The sequence below is a fragment of the Bombina bombina genome, chromosome 6 (assembly GCF_027579735.1).
Source record: "Bombina bombina isolate aBomBom1 chromosome 6, aBomBom1.pri, whole genome shotgun sequence".
NCBI classification, from domain to species: domain Eukaryota; kingdom Metazoa; phylum Chordata; class Amphibia; order Anura; family Bombinatoridae; genus Bombina; species Bombina bombina.
Genome location: NC_069504.1, coordinates 841950861 through 841968436, shown reverse-complemented (window position 1 = coordinate 841968436; position 17576 = coordinate 841950861). Strand labels below are relative to the sequence as shown.

Below are 17576 nucleotides of genomic sequence, written 5' to 3'. Positions count from 1 at the left end.
TTTGAAAACCAGTGGTCTAGTGCTAACTCGAAGATGTGCTAGGACAACTGTGCTAAAGGCTAAGTTACATTAAGAATACTTTAAATACCTATGTTCTTCACTTAGAGGAACATTTTATTTTTACTTCTAAATATATATTTCTATATATCTGTATATTTGTTTGTAAAAATATATCTATAGTTATATATCTATATGAATATATATATATATATATATATATATATACTGTACTGTATATAAATATAGACATTCCTTAAAGACTCTACTGTTTAGGGATGCATATAATATACACTATTTTCCTATCTTAGTTCCTCTTTTCCTTTAGTTATCCTCTTGAACCCCCTTAGCATGTAATCCTACGAGCCTAGATTCTTTGTAGATAACCTTCATGAGAACTGATTTAATACAGTGAAACTCTTGGCAGGTCCCTCTATCTCTTTGTCTCAAATAATTGTTACCTTGCATATTAGACCCATATTTTAGCGCTGTGGAATCTGTTGGCGCTCTACAAATAACTGATAATAATAATATATATATAGAAAATATAAATTTCAAGTATTTCTATATTAAAAACATACAAACATATTCAAATTGTTTAAAAATTATATTGAATATTTCAAAGTGTTTGACTTGAAAAGGCACAATAGTGTGGACATATGTGTATATATGAATGTGTGTACATACATATTTAAACAATAAAACACAAAAATACATGTATATAGACATGTATGCATACAAATATTTAGTCATGGTGAAGGGATGTCAGTCGCGCTGAACCTTTTCTGGTAAATCTGATTTACCTTGGACTTGTAATATCAATTTGCATACTAATTTTAGCTTGGTCCAGTAATATTGATATTGCACGCTATGCTATCATTAGCGCTCTACTTGTTATACAGGTCTAGTTATCCTCCTATTTGCTAGAAATGATCATCACAGATATTATTGGTCTATAAAGGTTCGACTTTAACATATGTATTACACTCTGAAACATCTACTCACCAGGTATGTTCAAATATGTTAACAAGACATTCGTTATTCACTAGTTGAGAACATTTTTCCAATGAGTTTACATTAAAGGTATATTAACCCAAATGTTATCATTCATGATTCAGATAGAGCATGCAATTTTAAGCAACTTTCTAATTTACTCTTATTATCAAATTTTCTTCATTCTCTTGTTATCTTTATTTAAAAAGCAGGAATGCAAAGCTTAGGAGCTGGCCCATTTTTGGTTGAGAATCTGGGTTATGCTTGCATATTGGTGGCTTAAATGTAGCGACCAATAAGTAAGCACTATCCAGGGTGCTGGACTTAAAATGGGCCGGCTCATAAGCTTTACATTCCTGCTTTTTAAATAAAGATAGCACAAGAATGAAGAAAAATTGATAATAGGAGTAAATTAGAAAGTTGCTTAAAATTGCATGCTCTATCTGAATCATGAAATAAATAAAATGGGTTTAGTATCCGTTTAAGCATTAAGAAACATAAAGCACATTATCCACAGGCAAAAATTTTTTAATGATTAGGTTCTTGCCAAAAAGTGACTTTTTATTTCTCAAAGTAGGAGCAAAGCAACTAATCAATTCATAAAGGGCTTTAGTAAAATCTCAATCCGTTTTCAAAATCTAAATATGCTTTTTTTAAAATTCTAGTAATCACCAAAGATTGTAATTGTATAAGTTTATATATATAAGTTTGTTATTTTCCTTATTTCAATCTTTCACATGTAGGCATTTGATAAATGGGGTTCATAGGGGTACATTTATCATGGTGCGGACAAACATTATTCGCTATAGCGAATCATACGCTGTCAGCATTTATCATTGCACCAGCAGTTCTTGTGAACTGCTGGTGCAATACCTCCCCCTGCAGATTGGCCGCTAGCAGGGGGTGCCAATCAACCCGATCGTAATCGATCGGGCTGATTGCTGTCCGCCACCTCAGAGGTGGCGGACGAATTAAGGAGCAGTGGTCTTAGGACCTCTGCTTCTTAACTTCCGCATCAGGCGGAACTGAAGGGGAGTTGGTCGGAAGCAGCATCCGCTGCTTCATAAATCGACCCCATAGTCTCTATCTTTAAGTCTCACTCACAATTCTTTGACTCTTAGGGGTTTCTCACAATACTGTAAACAAGCTTATCAAATGAATAATCTACAAAGAGCTCCACAGACTTTAATGGTGATTTTCTATTGAAAATCATTAGATAAACTTTTCTACAAGATTATGATGCACCGTTAGTTTGAACTTATCAATGTTAGAGCAGTTTCTTCTTATTCCCAAAAATTGACCTGTTGGTATCACTCTCTTACTGGTTTAATGGTAACAACTCTCATATTGTAAAAATCTAATTTGTTGATGTTTCTTTCTTTCTAATGGCATGGAGAATCCATGAATCCATTCAATTACTAGTGGGAATTCAACTCCTGGCCACCAGGTGGAGGCAAAGAACACCCCAGCAAAGCTTTAAGTATCCTCCCACTACTCACAATCCCCGGTCATTCTTTGCCTGTATAACATTGTAGGTGATGTGTGAAGAAGGTGTCTGAAGAAATTCAGTTGTTAATCCTTTAATGAGTCCCTTTACCTGCAAGCAAGGATTGGGGTTATGCTGTGTCCATGTAATTCTCTTTAGTAAGAGTAATGGTGGCTTTTAGCATTTGGAAGATGGCAAGGTGATCTTTGCTTACCTTCCAACATTTTTGCTACCCTATATAAAAAAACAAGGTTGGTTACTCAGTATCAGTAAGGATTCTGTCCCACCTGTTTGCTGTACCTGCTCTACAGCAGATCAACAGGTAAGTGCTTTTACCTTCAAGGTGAGACGGATGCAGCACTTAGGAGTTCCTTGTTTTTAAAAGAAAAGAAAAAGGATAGTTTGAGAACAAGGTGGATCCTTATGGGACTGAATATCCCTTTTAAAGTTTGGGGATTTATTGGGCAGCTTATCTGTCTGTTGCTTCTCCCTGATGGTTGCAGTTTTCTAGGATTTGCAGTTTGAACAAGATTGTTTTATCTGCTGGTGTGGATTGGATTCCTGCTTACCGGTTGGGTGAGTCTTTCCAGTGTGGCTGTGGTGTAGAGGTGCCGGTTTTAATAATTATTTTATATCAATGCCTAAAGATTTTTAATTCAAATTTTCTATATAGCATTTAGAGTATATGGAAAATAAAGGGCTATTTTATTTGTACTATGTATGCCGATCCCAAGCTTTCTCTGTCATTTGATAAATATTTTTATTGTGCAGATGCCCAGGGTTTTCCTCTTGTGCAATTTTGTTCCCTTTGCCTTAATAAGGTTTTATTATCTAAGGATAAGGATTCCTTATCTGAGCCTTCTTTTTCTCAGGCTAATGCTGTTCAGTGGTTGTCTCAGCCTTCCTCTAACATGTCCCAGTCTTTGACAGATTCACATGCAGTGCCCTGCGGTTCCTCTAAGTCAGTTTCTGGGAGTGTTTGTAAGCCTAAAGATTTTTGCTGCTCAGTTGACTTCTGCAGTTTCTGCAGCCCAAAGTGCTTTACCTAGTTCTGGTAAAAGGAATAGGAAATTGAAGAACATTTCTATGGGTTCTGTTTCCACCAAGAATGATTTGGTTAGTCTTTCTCAGTTATCTAGCAAGGATCATTCCTCTGCAGCTTCTGAGGGCGAGATCTCTGATTTGGAATCTGCGGTTCCTAGTACAGTAGATTCTGAGGAGGTTAATTTTAAATTTAAACTGGAGCATCTCTGTTTACTTTTGAAGGAGGTGTTAGCTACTTTGGATGATTATGAAACAATTGCAGAGGCTCTTATGAAGGTTAATAAACTGAATAGTTTTTTATGTCAAACCTAAATCTGTGGAGGTTTTTCTGTTCCAGATCGCATGTCTGACATTATATCTCAGGAATGGGAGAAGCCGGGTGTTTCTTTTAACCCGTCTCCTGTTTTTTTAAATATGTTTTCCTGTGGCTGATTCAGTGCGAGATCTGTTGGCACACTGTTCCTAGAGTAGAGGGCACTATATCTACCTTAGCCAAGAGAACTACTATTCCTCTTGAGGATAGTTCCTCTTTTAGAAACCCTATGGATAAGAAACTAGTTTATTTAAGAAAAATGTTTCTTCATCAGGGTTTGCAGTTGCAACCAGTTGCTAGTATTGCAACAGTTGCTGGTGCAGCATCTTATTGGTGTGACTCATTGTCTGTTCTAATTTCAGAGGAGACTACTATAGAGGAGATCCAGGAAATAGTAGAAACAGATACAGCACTACTGATGGGTGCACAATAGGACAAGAGGCACTGCTCAATCTCCTATATGTTACAAACAATCCAAGGATGTCCACAGCACTCCAATTGATTTTTCAGTATTTTATTATGACAATAAAAACCAGTGATGTTTCAGGGTTACAACCCCTTAGTCATGCTTCACATATTAAACATTATCACATGGCTTTTAAATCTTAATTTTTGCATCACAGGGACTTTGGCAGTGTGTTTGCTCCCTCTAGTGGGCTTCATATACAATTACTTATTCCTTTATATGTTACAATGTTTCTCAAACAATAATATATTTCATATGTATCTACATAGTTCATTTAGTAATACTGAATCACATTATTTACACATCCTTAGGATTTTAGATATATAGATTAATGGAAAACTTAACACATTTGGGGAATTAGCAGAAATCTCATTGACAACCTCAGTATTATATATCTAGAAGAAACAGGCAAGATCATAATCTTTATTAAGGCTCCTGGGGGCTAAGGTCTCAAGTTTGTGTATCCACCACATTTCCTTTTGTTTTAGTAATCTTTTCCTGTCCATACTTTTTCTGGGAGGCCGTATGTGGTCAATGACCTGCCATCTCAACTGGCTTATGCCATGGCCCTTCTCTGTTTGGACAGGGGAGCCTCCAGATGTTTGCATCTGATGTTAGAGCGATGTTGGCTCATCCTATCTCTTACTTTACGAATGGTTTCCCCTAAGTATACCATAGAACATGGGCATTTTAGTAAATACACCACAAAGGAGGTTTCACAGGTGTAATACCCATTTATGGTATATTTCTTCCCACTATGTGGATGGTAGAAATTTTCTCCTCTTATAATAGAGCTACAGCTCATAAAATTCAAGCAGGTGAAGCTGCCTGTCCTCTTTTTCCCTGTAAGTGTCTGAGTGTGTTCTTTGCTAGATCCTACATCAGATTATCTTTTAAACTTTTCACCCTCATATGTGCCATAAGGGGAGGATCTCTAAGTAAGGGTATATGTTGGTTACACTCACTAAGAATATGCCAATTCTTGTGAATTATTTTTGCTATCTTATCGCTCAGTGGGCTATATTGGGATACAAAGACCATCCTGTTTTAATTTTTCCTATTACCAGTTTCCACCTGGTTATTGGGTTCATTTAATTCCTCCACTGTGTTGTGTAGAAGGCTAGAGGGGTAGCCTCTCTCTAGAAACTTCCTTGACATTTTCTGTATTCTGGCTTCACATTTTTTTTTCTTCACTGACTAATCTTTTGATCCTGGGTCAAATCCACTTTTAAGGTAAGACTTTATTTGGTCCTGGTCTGGCAGAGATAATTTCCATGGTTACTGGTGGAAAAGGAGACTATTTACCATATGATAAGAAGAATAGAGAAAGGGTCGCCAGACTTCTATTTTTCATTCCTTTCATAACTTTAAGGGACAGAAATCTTCCTCTTCTAAATCTGAGCAAGTCAAGACTTCTTGGAGAGCTAGCCAGCCCTGGAATAAGGGTAAGCAGTCCAGAAAGCCTTCCGCTGACCCTAAGGGGCCCATTTATCAAGCTCCAGATGGAGCTTGAGGGCCCGTGTTTATGGCGAGCCTGCAGGCTCACCAGAAACAGCAGTTATAAAGCAGCAGTCTGAAGACCACTGCTCCATAACCCTGTCTGCCTGCTCTGAGCAGGCGGACACACATCGCCAAAAATAAACCCGATCGAGTACGATCAGGTTGATTGGCACCTCCCTGCTGGTGGCCGATTGGCCATGAATCTGCAGGGGGTGGCATTGCACCAGCAGCTGTAGAGGTGCAATGCTGAATACGGAGAGCGTATTGCTCTCCGCATTCAGCGAGGTCTGGTGGACCTGATCCGCACTGTCGGATCAGGTCCGCCAGACCTTTGATAAATATCACCCTATGTCAGCATGAAGGGGCCACTCTCAATCCAGTTCTGGATCAGGTAAGGAAAAGGCTTTCCTTCTTTCAGCATGCTTGGATTTGCGATGTTCCAGATCCTTGGGCAGTGGATGTAGTCTCCAGGGATACAGGATAGGATTAAAATCTTTTCCTTCAGGTACAGATTTCTATTATCAAGATTATCTGTAAACCAGGTAAAGAGAGAGGCCTTCTTAAACTGCGTAAGGGATCTGTCTTCTCTGGGAGTAATTATCCCAGTTGCTCTAGCAGAACAGGGTCAGGGATTTTATTCTAATCTTTTTCACCCTTTCTAGACCTCAAGTCTCTCAACAAGTTTCTCAAGGCTCTATCCTTCAAAATGGAGACTATTAGTTCTATTCTCCCTCTGGTTCAGGAGAGTCAATTTATGACCACCATAGACCTAAAGGATGCATATCTTCATGTGCCTGTCCACAGAGAACATTTAAAGTTCCTAAGTTTCCTTTTTTTGGATCAACATTTCCAATTTTAGACCTTCCTTTCAGCTTCGCCACCGCTCCTCGAATCTTTATGAACGTTCTAGAGGCTCTTTTGGCTGTGGCCAGGTCTCTAGGGATTGCAGTTGCTCCTTATCTGGACGATATCTTGGTTCAAGCTCCATCTTTTCAGTTAGCAAGATCCCATACAGATTCTCTGTTAGTCATTCTCCACTCAAACAGGTGGAAGATGAATCTAGGGAAAAGTTCCTTGGTGCCAAATACCAGGGTATGTTTTCTGGGGACAATCATAGACTCAGTATCTATGAATATCTTTTTTGACAGAGGTCAGAAAAAGCTTCTGGAGGCCTGTTTTCCTCAGTCCATCAGTGGCAGTATGCATGGAAGTAATTGGTCTCATGGTGGCATCCATGGACATTATTCCATTTGCTCGTTTCCATCTGAGACCTCTACAGTTATGTATGCTTAGTCAATGGAACGGAGACCACTTGGATCTCTCTCAGAGGATAGTTTTAGACTCTAAGACAAGGATTTCTCTGTCTTGGTGGCTCTCCCAGGACTACTTGTCTCAGGGCACGTGTTTCCTGAGACCTTCTTGGGAGATTGTGACCATGGATGCCAGCCTATTAGGCTGAGGAGCAGTTTGGGGGTCCCTAAGAGCTCAGGGACTTTGGACTCAGGAGGAGTCTGCCCTCCTTATAAATATCCAATAACAGTTTGGCCTCAACTGAGTTTAGTCAAGTTTATCAGATTTCAATCGGACAACATCACTTCGGTGGTGACTGGCATTCTTCAGTGGGCAGAGTCTCACAATTGTCATCTCTCTGCCATTCATATCCCAGGGGTGGACAAATGAGAAGCGGATTATCTAAGCAGGGAGACGTTTTATCCAGGGGAATGGGGTTTCCATCTGGAAGTTTTCTCATGTTAACCCTCAAATAGGGAGTTCCGGAGCTGGATCTGATGGCATCTGGTCTAAATGCCAAGCTTCCAAAATGTGGAGCAAGATCAAGAGATCCTCAAGCAGCTCTGGTATATGCCCTGACAGTGCCAAGGGATTTTGGTTTAATTTATCTGTTTCCTCTGGTTGGGTGATAGCTTGTATCAAACAGGAGCAGGCTTCGGTGATTCTAATAGCTTCAGCGGGGTCTCGCAGAACTTGGTTTGCGGACCTAGTGAAGATGTCTTCATTTCCCCCATGGAAATTGCCTCTGAGGAAGGATCTTGTACTTCAGGGTCCCTCTCTCCTTCCGAATTTAGTCTCTCTGAGGCTGACTGATTGGAGATTGAAGGCTTGGGCTTGTCCAGGCAAGGTTTTTCTGTAAAGGTTATTAAGACTATGAATCAGGCTTGTAAGCCTGTTACTCGCATGATTTATTATAAGGTATGGCTTAAATACCTTCATTGGTGTGGATCTAGGGTTTATTCTTGAAGTCAGGTGAGAATTCCCCGTATTCTGTCCTTTCTTCAGGAGGGCCTGGATAAGGGTTTATCAGTCAGTACCCTAAAGGGTCAGATTTTGGTTCTGTCGATTCTTCTGAATAAGCATCTAGCAATTTTGCAAAATGTTCAAACTTTTGTCCAGGCTTTGGTTTGAATCAGGCCTGTGTTTAGGTCAATTGCTCCTCTTTGGAGTCTTAATCTAGTTCTTAAAGTTCTGCAGCAGGCTCCATTTGAGCCAATGCATTCTGTTGATATTATTGTATTGTCCTGGAAGGTTTTTGTTTCTGCTGGCAATTTCCTCTGCCGTAGAGTTTCAGATCTTTGGGCTCTACAGTGGGATTCTCCTTATCTCATTCTTCATGCGGATAAAGCGATTCTCGTTTTAAATTAGGATTCCTACCTAAGGTGGTTTTCGGAACGCAATAATAACAAAGAAATTGTTGTTCCTTCTTTTCTGGATGTTGTGCATGCTTTGAAGTTCTATTTACAGACTACTGAAGATTTTCATCAATCTTCTGCTGTTATTGTTGTTTTTTTCTAGTAAACGGAGGGGTCAGAAAGCTACTTCTTCTACTCTCTCCTTCTGGTTGAGAAGTGTTATTCGATTGGCTTATAAGACATACTTTTTCCAAATTTTACAAATTTTATGTTTTTGCCTCAGCTGAGGCTTCTTTTGGGAGGAAAGTTCTTCAAGCAGTGGTGCCTTCTGTTTAGGTTTGCCTGTCTTGTGTATCTTTCACTTCCATTCTGTGGACTCTAGCTTTGGTATTGGTTCCCACTAGTAATTGAATGGATTTGTGGACTCTCCATGCCATTGGAAAGAAAACATAATTTATGACCCAACCTTATTTTAAGATGGCTTTTTGTCATTTTCAAAACCTCAGGCACCTCTATACCCTTTGTGTCTTCTTCTCTTTCCATAATTCCTTGTCTGAATGACTGGGGATTGTGGGTAGTGGGAGTATACTTGAAGCTTTGCTGGGGTGTTCTTTGCCTCCACCTGGTGGCCAGGAGTTGAATTCCCACTAGTAATTGAATGGATTTGTGGACTCTCCATGCCAGGAAAGAAAATAATTTATCAGGTAAGTATAAATTATGTTTTCCTGTTAAGATCAATAAACAAACAACCTATAATTTTTTGGTCTAGAACCTGCACATGATTATGACCTACTTTGATTGTCAATGTAAACTCAATGAATAAATAAATCATCAATGTGCTGCAGCCAAAGAGGAATATAGTCTGGGAAATGTGATAATTCACCAGTAATTTTTTTTTTTTTTTGACAAACTTGATGTATTCATTACTACATTTGTTTTTCTATTCACTTTTCAAGATACTGTATATCACAGCATTCATTTATATGTGACTTTAATCCATTTTATTATCAAATCCACGTTTTACTGATACTATCATTCAGAATGTTTTTTTTTTTTATTAAATAGGGTGGAAACCGTGGGTCTACAGAACCTGACGCTGCCCTTACATCCTTTGTACTCATAGCTATGCTGGAAAGTCAGAAAACTTGCTCTGCACAGATCAGTGTAAGTAGCTAATTCACAGAGTTGAAATTACTTTCTATATACACAAAGAAAATAAATTACACATCCAGTTACATAGCCATGTATGTAGAATTCACATATCATGTTTTCTAAGTAGCGAACATAAAAATTTGGGTTCGCGAACGCAAACTTCCAAAAAAGTTTGCGAACGGGCAAACCTGGCGAACCGCCATAGACTTCAATAGGCAGGCGAATTTTAAAACCCACAGGGACTCTTTCTGGCCACAATAGTGATGGAAAAGTTGTTTCAAGGGGACTAACACCTGGACTGTGGCATGCCGGAGGGGGATCCATGGCAAAACTCCCATGGAAAATTACATAGTTGATGCAGAGTCTGGTTTTAATCCATAAAGGGCATAAATCACCTAACATTCCTAAATTGTTTGGAATAACGTGCTTTAAAACATCAGGTATGATGTTGTATCGATCAGGTAGTGTAAGGGTTACGCCCGCTTCACAGTGCGCAGTGTAGGTGATATACCTGCCCTGACCATGCTTTGCAGACCAGGTATCAGTGGTCAGATGGACCCTTGCCCCAACACTGTGTGCCAGACATGCCATTATAGCAGACTTATATGGCTTTGACGTTGCTTTTTGGTAACTAGAACGCTGCTAAATGCCACTGCGCACCACACGTGTTTTATGCCCAGCAGTGAAGGGCAGGGACGGACTGAGACCAACCAGGGCCCCCGGGCGAAAATGTGGCAGGGCCCGGCCCCCAGGCGAAAATGTGGCAGGGCCCCCCACCTCCCCTTTGCTCCACCTACCTCCTCATCTCCTCCTCCTACCCTATTGCCCCTCCCATTTCCTGTGACCCTCCCACCTGCCTTGCCCCTCCCATTTTATATGCCCCTCCCCCACCATGTTTTTACTTGCCATATAAAGAGACAATTTTTTCCTTAAAGTCATTACACACACACCTGACTCACACAAGCATGGCACACACACACCTGACTCACACAAACACTGCACACACATATCTGACTCACACAAACACTGCGCACACACATCTGACTCACACAAACACTGCGCACACACATCTGACTCACAAAAACAATGCGCACACACATCTGACTCCCACAAACACTGCACACACACATCTGATTCACACAAACACTGCACCCATACACACATATCTGACTCACACAAGCACTGCACCCACACACACATATCTGAGTCACACAAGCACTGTACCCACACATACATCTGACTCGCAGGAACACTGCACACACACACATATCTGACTCCCACAAACACTGCACACACACACAAACACATATCTGACTCACACAAGCACTGCACCCACACACACATCTGACTCACACAAACACTATACACACACATCTGACTCACACAAACACTGCACACACACATACATCTGACTCACACAAACACTGCACACACAAACACACATCTGACTCACACAAACACTGCACACACACACACACCTGACGCACAAACACTTCACACACACACACACCTGACTCACACAAACACTGCACACACACACACACACCTGACTCACACAAACACTGCACACACACACACACACACATCTGACTCACACAAACACTGCACACACACACATCTGACTCACACAAACACTGCACACACACATCTGACTCACAAAAACACTGCGCACACACACACATCTGACTCACACAAACACTGCACACACACATCTGACTCACACAAACACTGCACACACACACACACACACATCTGACTCACACAAACACTGCACACACACACAAACACATATCTGACTCACACAAGCACTACACCCACACACACATCTGACTCACACAAACACTATACACACACATCTGACTCACACAAACACTGCACACACACATACATCTGACTCACACAAACACTGCACACACACACACACATCTGACTCACACAAACACTGCACACACACACACCTGACTCACACAAACACTGCACACACACACATCTGACTCACACAAACACTGCACACACACACACACATCTGACTCACAAAAACACTACGCACACACACACATCTGACTCACACAAACACTGCACACACACACATCTGACTCACACAAACACTGCACACACACATCTGACTCACACAAACACTGCAAGCACACACACATCTGACTCACACAAACACATCTGACTCACACAAACACTGCACACACATACCTGACTCACACAAACACTGCGCACACACACACATCTGTCTCACACACCACAAACTCTGTAACACCCACATACACAAACACTACACACACTTGAATTACACACCAAACACTGCAACACACACACACCACACAAACACTACCCTACATGTACTGAAACAGATATTTGACTACAGAACAAGATCCATACTCTGCATCATCCTAAATTACTTATTTATTTAATTTGTCCTATTTTATAGGTACTTTTCTTAGAGTAGACAGAGGCAAGCTGAATCAAGTGTGTGATAAACATTATAACAATCATGCTAAAAGAGATGAAAGATTAAAAGGACTTTTGTGTCTTACTACTACTAGCCAGCTTTAGTCAGCCCTCTATACTCTCTCTGCTCAGTGAATTTAACCCTAAAAGCTCTGCATGTTGTTTTATGTGTGCAGAACTTGTAGGATTAAGTTCACGTAGCAGGGAGAATGTAAATTGAAGCTGCCAGTGTCTCTGCTGCACCCAATGATTTATTAGTTAGATAGTGGTGTCCCATAAAAAGTTTAAATAACACAGAAGAACAAGTTGAGGGGAGGGGAATTAAAAAAAAAAACAACGGCACAGCAGTAAAATGTCTGTGGTTTTTTCACTGACACTGAATGATTACTTACTGTGTACTGTCTGCAGAGGCGCTAAACAACCCCAGGCTGGATTTCTAAAGTGCAGGAGCACGTTATAAGTTACCTACTTCAATTGGCTTCGTTTTTCCTTCCACTTCATGGGTGACACACTCTCACTCACTCTCTCTGTATGCGCAGATAGAGCGCTCATGCCCCCAGCCAAGCCAGTCCTCCACTGTAAATTTGAGCACGCTGCACAACTGCCCCGCCCCCCAGAAAAGTTCCCGGCCAATTTTTATTTTTTTTAAAATGTAAAATAATAAAAAAAATTAAAAATAATAAAAAAATCTTTATTGCTGCCTGCAGTGGTGGCGAGCAGGAAGGGCCCTCTAAGATGTGGGGCCCTCGGGCATGGGCCGAATTGCCCGACTTGTCAGTCCGCCCCTGGTGAAGGGGTTAATTAGGGAGCATGTAGGCAGCTTGTAGAGTTAATTTTAGCTTAAGTGTAGTGTAGTAGACAACCCAAAGTATTGATCTAGGCCCATTTTGGTATATTTAATGCGACCATTTCACCGCCAAATGCGATCAAATAAAAAAAAATTGTTCACTTTTTCACAAACTTTAGGTTTCTCCCAGAAATTATTTACAAACAAATTATGCAATTATGGCATAAATGATTGTAAATGCTTCTCTGGGATCTCCTTTGCTCAGAAATAGCAGACTTATATGGCTTTGGCGTTGCTTTTTGGTAATTAGAAGGCTGCTAAATGCCACTGCGCACCACACGTGTTTTATGCCCAGCAGTGAAGGGGTTAATTAGGGAGCATGTAGGCAGCTTGTAGAGTTAATTTTAGCTTAAGTGTAGTGTAGTAAACCACCCAAAGTATTGATCTAGGCCCATTTGGTATATTTAATGCCACCATTTCACTGCCAAATGCGATCAAATAAAAAAAAATTGTTCACTTTTTCACAAACTTTAGGTTTCTCACAGAAATTATTTACAAACAACTTATGCAATTATGGCATAAATGGTTGTAAATGCTTCTCTGGGATCCCCTTTGTTCAGAAATAGCAGACTTATATGGCTTTGGCGTTGCTTTTTGGTAATTAGAAGGCTGCTAATTGACACTGCGCACCACACGTGTTTTATGCCCAGCAGTGAAGGGGTTAATTAGGGAGCATGTAGGCAGCTTGTAGAGTTAATTTTAGCTTAAGTGTAGTATAGTAGACAACCCAAAGTATTGATCTAGGCCCATTTGGGTATATTTCATGCCACCATTTCACCGCCAAATGCGATCAAATTTAAAAATAACTTAAATTTTTTTGCAATTTTAGGTTTCTCACTGAAATTATTTACAAACAGCTTGTGCAATTATGGCACAAATGGTTGTAAATGCTTCTCTGGGATCCCCTTTGTTCAGAAATAGCAGACATATATGACTTTGGCGTTGCTTTCTGGTAATTAGAAGGCCGCTAAATGCTGCTTTTCATCACACGTGTATTATGGCTAGCAGTGAAGGGGTTAATTAGGTAGTTTGTAGGGAGCTTGCATGGTTAATTTTAGCTTTAGTGTAGAGATCAGCCTCCCACCTGACACATCAGACCCCCTGATCCCTCCCAAACAGATCCCTTCCCTCCCCCACCCCACAATTGTCCCTGCCATCTTAAGTACTGGCAGAAAGTCTGCCAGTACTAAAATAAAAGGTTTTTACATTTTTAAAAATGTTTTTAGCATATTTACATATGCTGTGGTGTAGCATCCCCCCTTAGCCCCCAACCTCCCTGATCCCCCCAAAACAGCTCTCTAACCCTCCCCATCTGCCTTTTTGGCAGCCATCTTGGGTACTGGCAGCTGTCTGCTATTATTTCACAGTCAAAAAAGTCTTGTTTTTTTAAATGTACACTACTGTTACACCAGATATGAGTGGTGGCACTGGGCAAGTGGGCACAGTATACGCTGTGAGCCTGATACACACGCTGGCAGGCAGGCAACTGCAATTAGATTACACAGGAAAAAAAAAAAGCAGACATGTTCTAGCCCTAAAAAGGGCTTTTTGGAGTGCTGTCCTTACAGCAGAGATCAGATGAGTCCTTCAGGACTGTAGTGGACACTGAATACACTAGCCTAGCTATCAATTTCCCTATTAAATCAGCAGCAGCTACACTGTCCCTCCTCTCACTAAGAATGCAGCTTCCAAATGAATCTAAAATGGATGCTGTCCAGGAGGTGGGAGGGTCTGGGAGGGAGGGTCTGCTGCTGATTGGCTGGAATGTGTCTTCTGACTGTGAGGTACAGGGTCAAAGTTTACTCAATGATGAGGAATAGGGGGCGGACCGAACATCACATATGTTCGCCGTCCGCAGCGAACACGAACATGCGTTGTTCGCCGGGAACTATTCGCCAGCGAACTAATCGCGACATCACTATTCCTAAGGCAAAGTATCACTACTCAAACACTACAGAACTTTAACAGCTGTGTTAAATCTTTAGAACATTGTTATGCTAATCCATGTTTTTAATCCTAGAATCTGTTAACCAGCATTGACAAGGCAACAACCTTCCTCATGGGCCAGTACACATCCCTCCGCAAACCCTATTCAATAGCAATAACTTCATATGCACTGGCAATGGCTGGGAAACTTAAGGATGATAGTAAACTGATGTCTGCATCTAAAGGTACTGAACTCCTGCAGGGCATCACACATATAGCGTACACATACAATTTCAAGTTCTTTATTTAGTAGAGCAATATATTATTATTTTTATTAATAATAAACTCTAGATTGTAAACTCTATTGAGCAGGGTGTTTTCCTACAGCATTAATTACATTGTCGACAAATTGAATTTCACTGTATACCAATTGATCACAGATATCACTCTCCTGGCCATCTCACACACACTTAAATAATACTGACATTTTGTAGGGGTTCTGAAGGAATTACAATCTTGATTTTTTTAGTCATATTAAAGGGAGATTAAACCCAAACAATGTATTTCATAATTCAGATAAAAGATACAAGTTTAAAAAAGATTCCAATTGACTTCTATTATAACAGGTACTTTATTATCTTGGTATTCTTATTGAAAGCAGGAAGGTAGGCTAATAAATTTGCAACCTTCTGGAGCACTATATGTTAGGAGTCTGTACTGTACAGTACTGTTTTCTGCCATGTAGAGTTCCACACATATACACTACCTATTTACATATTGTCTTCCATAAAGAATCCTAAGAGAATGAAGCAAATTTAAATAATAGAAGTAAATTGGAATTTTTTTTAATTGTTGGGTTTCATGCTCCAAACATCCACCCATGCTTAGCATATTGATTTATCAAGTGATGTGTATTTTCTAAACATTCCAGTTCTACTGACTTTACATGACACTTAGCATTTTGTTTTCCATCCCTCTTCATTGACCTTCTTCTTCAGTATTTCCTTTTACCTTTTTTATTCTTTCATTAATCCTGTTTTCAGATAAGACTAATTGGTCAGAGGAGGGCGCCCGGTTTATCTCATTGGAGGCTACATCTTACGCCCTCCTTGCACTCCTGCGCATGAGGCAGTATGATTTTACAGGTCCCATTGTGCGCTGGCTTACTGAGTCACGATATTATGGAGCTGTTCGTGGATCCACACAAGTGAGTGACAGCAATCTAAAAAAAAAATTAACCAAAAGATTTATTTAACGTATAAGTTCTTATTTACCTTCAATTTTTAAATGACTAATACAGGCAATTTTTGTAGGCTACCATTGTGATGTTCCAAGCTTTAGCCCAGTATCAGATAGATATCCCAAATGCTAATGAGATTGACTTGGATGTCTCCCTCCACCTCCCTGAGAGACAGCAGCCATTAGCATATCGCATCAATCTTGGAAATGCTTTATTGGCCCGTTCTGCCGAGGTAAAGATTGTGTACAGAACATATTCTCTTTGTGTGGGAGTGTGTAAAAATAGGGGGATGAGTTTACTACTCATAAAAAGGAGTTAGAGAAACGTGATTGTGTTTGTAATGGGATTTGGACAGTTTTGGACAGGGTAGAATTGAGCAGTGTATATTATGTTTGTCTAATACTTTGTATCTCAAAGATGTCTGCCTGAGCAGGCAGTCAAAGTATGTACCAATTAAAGGGACATTAAACACTAAATACATGCTAGATAGAATGATGCATTCAAAGAAAAGATTAGTCCATGACTAGCATGTAGGTGTATTTTTTAAAGTTTCATTAGTTGTTTAATAAGTTACAAAATAAGTGTAAAGTTTTAGTGTCTATAAAACACTGAGAGCTGCCATGTTGTAACTTGTGTTACCTTCTCTGCTGTGGCCAATTAGGGACAGTTATACATAGGTCATTAGAGTGTGCAGCCAATGGTTGTGCTGGATTTAACAGTGTTCTGCACTTCCATTTCTAACAGGAACTGAAAAGCTCAGAATTTCAGAATGGAATTATAGGCAAAGAGGACAAAATAAATAATGAAAGTATATTGCAGAGCTGTTTTATATATACAATTTATCATTTTATATTACCATCTCAAAGTGTTTAATGTCCCTTTAATTTACAAATAGATTTTCTTTCCAATTTAAGCTCAGGAGAGTGCACGTGTCTGCAGCACTATATGGCAGCGGTTTTGCAACAATGTTATGCATTAGCAAGAGCACTAGATGGCTGCACTTTTTCCTGCCATGTGAGTGCTCCAGATATGTGCACGCTACCTAGCTAGATATCTCTTCAACAAAGAATTTGATAGTAAAAGTAAATTGGAAACGTGTTTGAAATTATATTCTCTATCTGAATCGTGAAAGAAAAAAAAATGGGTTTCATGTCCCTTTAATATGAAATTATGATTCTATAAGGATTAGTAGACTGTCAATTAGTGAGTTACAGAGGGCGGGGATGAAACTTTAATGAATCTTTAATGAAACATTTACACCATTTAACCACAATCTCTTTACAGACTAAAGCAAACAAACCCTTTGTGGTAAAGGCAAAAGGGAGAGGACAAGCTACTTTAACTGTGAGTTTAATTCTAATATGTTTTATAATCTGTAGCTAATATAAAGACATTTCAATAATAATCAAAAGTATGAATAGATAGAAAGACCTGGCCATACCTTTAATTCATGAACCATATGCTCAAACTTTACATGATCTAAATCTAATATTTTAACTTTTATACC

At 39.8% G+C, this 17576-nt stretch overlaps 1 protein-coding gene across 1 annotated transcript in view; it reads left to right on the top strand.

The window, feature by feature from the left end:
* LOC128663754 (complement C3) overlaps window positions 1–17576 on the top strand; it is a 108603-nt gene that overhangs the window by 76370 nt on the left and 14657 nt on the right. The window contains exons 27-31 of the mRNA XM_053718239.1: window positions 9510–9608; window positions 14924–15074; window positions 15873–16036; window positions 16143–16301; window positions 17354–17413. Of these exons, the coding sequence (XP_053574214.1) occupies window positions 9510–9608; window positions 14924–15074; window positions 15873–16036; window positions 16143–16301; window positions 17354–17413 (633 nt within the window). The remainder of the gene's footprint in view (window positions 1–9509; window positions 9609–14923; window positions 15075–15872; window positions 16037–16142; window positions 16302–17353; window positions 17414–17576) is intronic.